Below are 8389 nucleotides of genomic sequence, written 5' to 3'. Positions count from 1 at the left end.
TTCTGTGACTCCGTGTATCTTCCATACTGTCGATTTGGGTTTTTTCGTGTATATATATATATATATACATACATATACATACATAGATATATATATATATATATATATATATATATATATATATATACACACACACATATATATATATATATATATATATATATATATATACACATATATATATATACACATACATACACATATATATATATACATACATATACACATATATACATACATATACACACATATACATACATATACATACATATACATAATATGATAATTTATGGCTCTCACAGCCAAGGTGGCAGAGGTATAAACTTTTTTGCCCAACCTTTCCATAATCCTGCTTTCCTTATCCGAAAGGAGCAAGGAAGTAGAGGGGAGTAGCTTAGAGGTTTTATCTGCAGCAACAGATATGGTAGAAGGGTCTGCAGAAGGAGCTTTGTAAAGGAATTTTTCATCATCAGGAACTTTATAAAATCTGAAAGGAAATTTAGGCACTGGGGGTTGTGAGTTTGGTGACTGTGATGCAGCATGGAAGGGATCCAAAAAAAGCTGGAAGGACAGGGGGAATGGTAGAGAGATTAGTACTTTGTTCTGAGTCACCTTTAGTAGTGAGACTTATCTTTTGGCATTCATTTTAACAATGGTCTCCCCAAAGGTGTTGTCTTTGCCAGGGGAATCAGTTCCCTTAAACTCCTCCTCTAGGGAAGCATACCCCAATACTGAAGTAATCTGAGAGGTGTAGGTAAGGGACTCGTATCTTGAAGATTCCTCATCCTCGGAAGAAATATCTGCCAAAGGCCTACTCCTAGGAGTGGAGACAGAAGGAGCCTGGGCAGGAGCAGATTGCCTGGTGTAAGGCCATGAAAGCATGGACTTGAGCAAATGGCATGGACTGCTGAGAAGGCTCGGTATGTCTGGTCTTTTCTTTTTAGGGTCATCTGATGTACAGACTTCTAAGATACAGTGACGTGTCTGAGGACCAGACAATGGGCAACATTCCATGACGTCTGACAGGACGTCTTCTTGGACTATGATTTGGTATACTCCACGTGGGCCTTTGGAGATGACCCATGGTTCCCACCTGGTGCCTGGGTCAGACACCTGCAACTCCCTTTGGGATGTGCTGGCAGTCTCTTTAATGGCTTCCCGGTGGGTACCAATCAGCAGAAGGTCTGCTGGCTCCAACTCTGTCTCTGGGCCTTCATCAGCCTCAAGAGCAGCGGTCGGAACAGAGGGCGCAGTCATACGTTCAGGCTGAGGTTTCTTGGCCTTTTTAGTCAGTGGCTCCTCCATAGGTCCCTACGTCGGGTCCATGTCTCTAGCCAGGTGTATTAAATACTGACTCTCTATAGTTTAAGAACAGCAAGTTGGATCCTAAGAGCCTTTGGTACAAAGGCCTTACAGATGTCACAAGATGGGTAGTCATGGTCCGGGCCTAGACAGAACAAATACAGCTGGTCTTTATATGCAATCTGCCTTCCACACATACACTCACCCTTTCTAACTGACATTAACCCACAACAGCACAGTATCAAGAAGTTAATAAAAAAAACCCTATGGGGTACTTATCTCAGTACAGACAAAGCACGAGGTCACTTTCCAAGCTGAGTGATGACTGGAGCTGGATGTCAAACAGGCGGTGGAATGGTTTTGAGGTAGATGCGTGCTGACATCCACTTTATACTCGCCTGTTTATGGCAGACTTACGCTGGGTGATGCAGACTTTAGCAGTAGCATTTAACTTTGGTAAAACGTACGTAGGAGTCAACCAGAGGCAGTCTCCCTCATGTTATGGATACTGCAGCATACGAATAGAAAGACATCCATGTGTAGAGGAGGGAATAAGGATAATTAATGAAAAACATGTAGTGGAAAGGGAACTGATGAAAAATATGCCTAATAAAAGGCATATGAGAATGAGAATTATGGGAGTCAGTATGACCAAACAGAAAAAAATACCTGGACATGAGATGGGGAATTACTAAGAGAAATTACAGTCCTGAAGAAATAAAAATAATAAGATGACACAGGGAAACAGTATTTCAATCTATGGCACTGTGCAAAAGAGACAAATGCATTTTATTCACAGCGTATGGAAACAGCACAGAAATTAAGGAAATGTGACCCCTGGGATCAGGATGAGCTGGATGTAGAAATTAAGAGTTTGATAAAGATAAATAATCAAAGTTACGTTTAAAATGACACCAGGGCATCCACTAGGCAAACAAGTGCAAGGAGAGCAGAGGCGAATTCAAACCAAAAGATGAAAGGTTAATATAGGTGGCACAAGATAATGGACTATGTACACATTGGTTTACAAAGTCAGTTGAACATATAGGAAAAACAGACAAATGTAGGTTTTGTAAAGCAAAAATGGAAACAGTTGCACACCTTGTTGCTGTTGTGATATACTACTGGCAGGAGGATTGTATACTGAAAGGCAATGTGGCAAGACTGTTGCACTGGGGATTATGCAATTATAATAATACTGAAGTAGCTGAGCAACACTGGAAACATCTGCCACAAAGCATCATAGAAAATAATGAAGTGTACATCACATGGGATCACCCATTACCAACGGTTCAGAAGATGATGCCAGAAAACCAGTTATTGGAGTCCTTGAAAAGAAGACAAAAGTAGCATTGATAATTGAAATCGCTACACTCACTGACTACACTGTCTTGAATACAGAGACACACAGTCATATAATATCAGGACTTGCAGGCAGACACGACAGCAATGTGGAAGAAAGATACCCAGATAGTTCCAGTAGTAGCAAGGATTAACAGGTCTTACACAAAAAAGTATCTACAATTGTATTTAGACATGTTACAGATACATGTAACTCTGTATGAACTGCAGGAGGAGTCATTACTGGGCACACTGCGGGTGCTAAGAGCAGCACTTCTGGCTAACATCAAGGACTGAAACAATACTAATTTCATGAACTTTAATCATTCTTTGACTTAGGAATGGGGTCCATTCTCATCATGGCATCAGAAACCCAAAAGCCTTGGGGGGAGGGAGGAAGTGCACTAAAAATGAGGTCTGCACAAACTAAGTTGTTGATATAGCAATAAAGTTAGATTAAGTTAAAAAAAAAAAAAAAAAAAAAAAAAAAGATTTCCTGTAAAGTCTTTCGGTATTCTCCAATAGCATAAGCAAACATAAATGAAATAAATGGAGAGGCTTAAAAATACTTTTTTTTATTACTGAGGTGCAATTCACTGTTGCGATGGAAGTCAAACTCACATTTGCTGTTAACAGAAAACAATGGCTTGTTGTCAGGGTGCAGATTTTCATGCTTCTGGCAAACACTATGAAGTACTACAAGATATACAAACTTTCAACACAGAAGCTGTCTTACATCCTTTCTAAAATGGACTTGAGTTTATAATACATCAAATACCTCTACAAGCAAGATTTGTTCCATGAAAGGAAAACAAAACTTTCACCTTATTACAACTGCACCTACAAAGACATGTAGCAAAACAGTACAGGACTACACAGGAGAGAAAAAAAGTTATTTTTGTGTAAAATAAAGTCATGGAATAAGAGAAGCCTCATATGTGGGATTCGTATTTGGTCAAGTAACAAAGACAGTGTGTTAAGTTATTGAACAGTATCCCTTAGTTCTATGAGCCGACATGCAGTGTAGGGTCTCAACATACAACCTACAAATTTTAAAAGCTTATGTTTTAAAACCCCAGAAAACAACCAGCTGAGTTAACAGGTTTCTATGAATATTTTCACAGCATCTGGTAATGCTCTTATTCCCAATTATTCAAAAAAAGGAGACAAAATACACAATCAATTTACAGGTGACATCAACGGCATGAGACAAACCTACAGTAAATAATCATGCACATTATATAAAGGCAAAGCAATGTTTGGAAAGACATAAAAAATCAAATCCAGATTAAAACATTTGCCAAGACCAGCTAGTACCAGTGCAGCACATGGTCAAGGTTTTCACTGACAGTTATCACAGGAGAAACATTGTAACCAAAGCAAGAAATCAACATCTCTGTAATTTATGACGAGCTGATCATCCAGTTAAGATGGATATGATGGTGACCTCAAATGGTATTTTAATGTACATTTTTTCAAAATCTGATAAAACTGTACTTGCTACACCAAGGAAGGAAGGCTTTGCTTGTGAATATCCTATATCATTTGGCACTGGATGAATCAGCAAATCCATTTTAAATACTTTGTTCACCATCAGCATAATCACCCCCTGAAACTGGATACTGCATTTTTCAATGCATCTTCTCCATCCAGAAAAATGTGCGTTTTCTTCCAGGCCTTGAACACATTTTGCATTTTCATCAAAATGTCTCCTTGACAACTGCACATTCCTCAGTGAAGGAAATATCTGCCTTTGAAGAGTCTCACAAGTGTGCATTGAAATATTTTAACAATCGCTCTTCCACAATTTGATTGTTTTATCATTTTCTAGTGCAGCTGATGCAATGATGTTCTCTGTTGGGTGACAGGCTGTAGAGATTACGACATCTGACAATACATGAAAGAAATAAACAGTATTAATACAATGGCAGAGGAACATTTTCTTTACTGACCACCTAACAACAAAAAGTGTACATGGCTAAAATTAATTTTCACACAGAACTCTGGGACAGAGTTAGAAAATTAATTCAGTCTTTTCAATGTGTCATGGGTCAAAATAAAGACCATTATTTAAATACTTGTGTGATTCTGGCATAACTTGTGAAACATTCCCTAATGATGGGATACCCTGGCTACTTTCTTTTACTGGAAGGTTTACTTACAGCTGTCAGCAGTGCAAAGCTCTCAAAAGCCTTAAACAGAAGCACACGGCATAGCTATCAAATCCACTAGTGGAACAAAGTTTGAAGAACTTCCTAGATGCAACTCCCTTTTCCTGCAAAAGGTTATGCAAGTAATCATGAGGACCCTAGCTTGCTTAGTGAAGGGGGTACCAACCATTACCCCCAAAACAGCGAACAAATGAAAATGAAACCGTTATTATGTCCGTCTTCAAGATGGAATACAAGCAAAACAATCAAATACATTTTAATTTTCTTGCCCTGTACTTTACTGCTGACCAGTTCTTATTTCCCAATGTATTTGTTCCTTCTTCCAGGAAGCGAAAAAAATCCTTTTGTATCCCTTTCAGCATGCAGATGCTCAGTCACCATAGGAGAGATCCTTTCAATGCATACTATAAAGGTTGATGCTCCTCCCTAAAGAAAATGACTCGGTAAAGAAGAAATTCTATATGTGGCCTGGGAGAGGATTTATTTTTGGACTAACTGGAACACAGTGCTTACATTTTCAAGTTCTTCTCCTTTCTACTGCCCAATACCGGACAGCTTCCCTGTAGCCACAAAAACACCCACTGATCTCCCCCAACAAATGCCGTAACCACATGCAACCACCAGCCAAAAATAGCTAAGGATTATTCAAAGCCAGGCAGAGTTGCAAAACCTCTGTAATTAGCTACTTGACTGGTCAATGCTGGACCACAGTTTTGCCTTCCACAAAGACAAAGTGCAGATACATGCATCTTGATGAGGAATAATTGGCACAAGAATCACAGAAATGCTAGACAGAAGTCAGCATCACCTACCCTATGACCAACTGAGATGGCTTAGGATACACCTCTCAGTCCAGATGGAGACCCCTTAACCACTCTGCAGTGTGTTTGGTTTGGTGAAAGGCTTACAAGACAGCTTCAACTACTTCTGAAACCCCATCTACCAGGTAATGTGGAATCAACAGACCAAGTCAGGAACAGGCCTTATGTGGGGAGGACTTCCTTGATTTGGACTGTGAAGGTTTCCAGCAGCTAACTGGGGCCTGTATATTTGAAATCATACCCTTTTCTGTTATTAAGGGGAGACGAGGGTCAATTCCTTTTACACATAATCTAGGAGTAAGGCATAGAAACAGATATGGAGGAGGAGTATTAAAAACCTCTGATGCCAAATGACAGAGAAAAGTTACTCATTCCCAATTATTCCACTGCCCTCGTGCACTAAGCAGGAGAATAAAGTATACAGTCACGATGAATAATGGAAACAGTGAACAGTTCAATCTTTCTTGGAAGTCTGGGACCAGACAAGACTCCCATACTCCTGACATTAAATTACAACTAGAGACCTGGGTAAAGGAAATTATCAAAATGTTCACTTTCTCAGCAGTTCAGATCCTTGGGGAAATGATGCTTGCCGTCTACGAGATCCACTGCAGACATGCAAGGTTCTGATCATTTATCCACTTGCTTGAGTAGCACAAGACTAGTCTAAGTTTCAAACTGAATCAAAATGGACCTTGGAAGAAGCTTTCCCTTCACAGCCATAACTATGAGGACTGCATTCAGCTTCAACTCTGTCTGGAAGTAGAGCTCCCTTTTCCAGAAGCGCCTACTTCACCTGGACCACAGATGAACTCAACTAACTGCAACAGTCTACTGCCATGACCCGAGACTACGCTGGCGGCAGGAAAGAGAACCTTCCACCCGCCCTTGAAGGTGATTGGAATCATCTGGGATTCTAGAATGTGAATATGGGTCTGTAAGCAAGTAACACTGCAGTTATTGATACCTCACAGTTCAACTTTAACACCTGGATTCTCAGGCAAGCAAAAAGACAACAGGAAAATTGTGGCTGATATCAGAACCAGAAGAGACAAAGACGCAAGTTTGATAAAGTGCCCTGCACTAGTAAGGGTGAACATAAATGTGTGAATTATACTGACTGAACACTGCAGTATCTCTTGGAAAATTCTTTTTATTTTGAGATACCGTGCTTTTGGGAGTTGACAAATATAAGTAGCAGGAATGGAGTGGGCTGAAGACTTGCTGCAAATTAATCATTTTCAAATTTGGCGCCTTCTGCTCTACACTGCAATTCAATATTCACAGCTGAGTGTTGAACATTTCTTTCATGAACATCTGTTTGCAGCCAGACACAACTGTCTGAGATTTCCCTGCAGACAGGAATGACAGAAGTTGAAAAGTATCCAGCACCGTACTGACAACTAAAATCCTCTATAATGGGATCACAGCAGACCTGTTTTACAATAATCCCCCCCACCAAAGCATGTAGCCATGGTACTATGCACTTCAGGGATGCCAGCAACAGCCAGTCACAGAGGCAGGGGAAAATGCAGCTGTGTGACAAACTCTCTGTACTGTACAAGTCTGAAATATCATTTTAACAGTAGAATTCCTGAAATATGTTTAATAGCCATAGACAAATGTCCACTCATCACAGTTCTTTAAAGTGCTCTTTGTGCAACATGCTTTAAAGTTCTGATATCTTCCTAGATGATGGCACAGCTACCAGGAAATATGTCTTGACACATTCAAGTGGAATTGATACTGCTACTGGTTCAGAGAGGTCTACAATCAGCTTTTGCGGAATAAACTGAGATTCCAAAGTGACAAAATAATGGAGGACTAAGATGCACAACTTCCCTCGTGAACCTCATTGCAAGAAAGTCATCTGCTAGGTGTTGGGTATTGTGGAATGCATGCCAAAACAGAAGATGTATTCACTAACAGAGCAGTAGAAAAAGCTGTGATGAAAACAGGTCTAACAGAGAGACAAAACAAAGAGCATCTGCTGCCTGCTTTTCCTGAACCAGATAAATATTTTCCACTTCACTAGATAGGGCTTGCTTGTTTCTTTCATAAAACAACATATCCTTAGAGGAAGATGTCTTGAAAAGGAGGAGGGTCAAGTCAGATGATACAAACTGCCAACTGGAGACCTTGCAGGTTTGGGTAGATCACGTTACAGGACTAGTGAATGGACAAGTCTAATCTCTGGGGCATAAATCATGTCAACTCCCTCATCAGGTATACCACCATGGCAAACCAGTGCGGGCCAATACAGCATTCTTACCACAAAAGGCCATGCTTCTCCCCATCTTGTGCAGCACTGATGCAATTAGAAAACTGCAGTGGGGGACTACATAAACCCAAATGTTTTACAAGTGGAAGGAAAAGTGCCCCACTTTGGAAACCTCTTGATGCACAGGAGTTGGAATGCAGTAGTCAATAAGCTGGAAGTTTCCAAGGAAGGTGAACAGGTCTGTGTTTGGAACACTCTATCATATGTCAAGGAAATTAATACTTAATTCAGCTTTCACTTATGTTTTTCGGAAAGGGGTATGCTCAGACTGTCTGCAAAACTGTTGAGCACAAGGATATATACCATTCTGAGTTCCACGCCCAACTGGATAATCTGGCTAGAGCCTTGGATCTCTAGTCAGCCCATGTATATGAATGGGTACTGCACTGTTTATGTATACCAGTATGGTATTGTGGTGAAGATGAGCATCCTCAGTTTCCACAATCTATCCAAAGTTTGGACAGTTAGGATAA

General features: G+C 40.1%; 1 protein-coding gene across 1 annotated transcript in view; it reads right to left on the bottom strand.

Annotated features, from left to right (window-relative positions):
- Positions 1 to 3197: 3197 nt before the first annotated feature.
- WDR5 (WD repeat domain 5) overlaps positions 3198 to 8389 on the bottom strand; it is a 1892625-nt gene continuing 1887433 nt past the window's right edge. Inside the window, exon 15 of the mRNA XM_044058043.1 lies at positions 3198 to 4530. Coding sequence (XP_043913978.1) covers positions 4430 to 4530 — 101 coding nt within the window. The 3' untranslated portion in view covers positions 3198 to 4429. The remainder of the gene's footprint in view (positions 4531 to 8389) is intronic.

Source organism: Protopterus annectens, chromosome 16.part0 (genome assembly GCF_019279795.1).
Source record: "Protopterus annectens isolate FY-2018-M chromosome 16.part0, PAN1.0, whole genome shotgun sequence".
NCBI lineage: Eukaryota > Metazoa > Chordata > Ceratodontiformes > Protopteridae > Protopterus > Protopterus annectens.
This window is presented reverse-complemented; position numbering and strand designations above follow the sequence as displayed.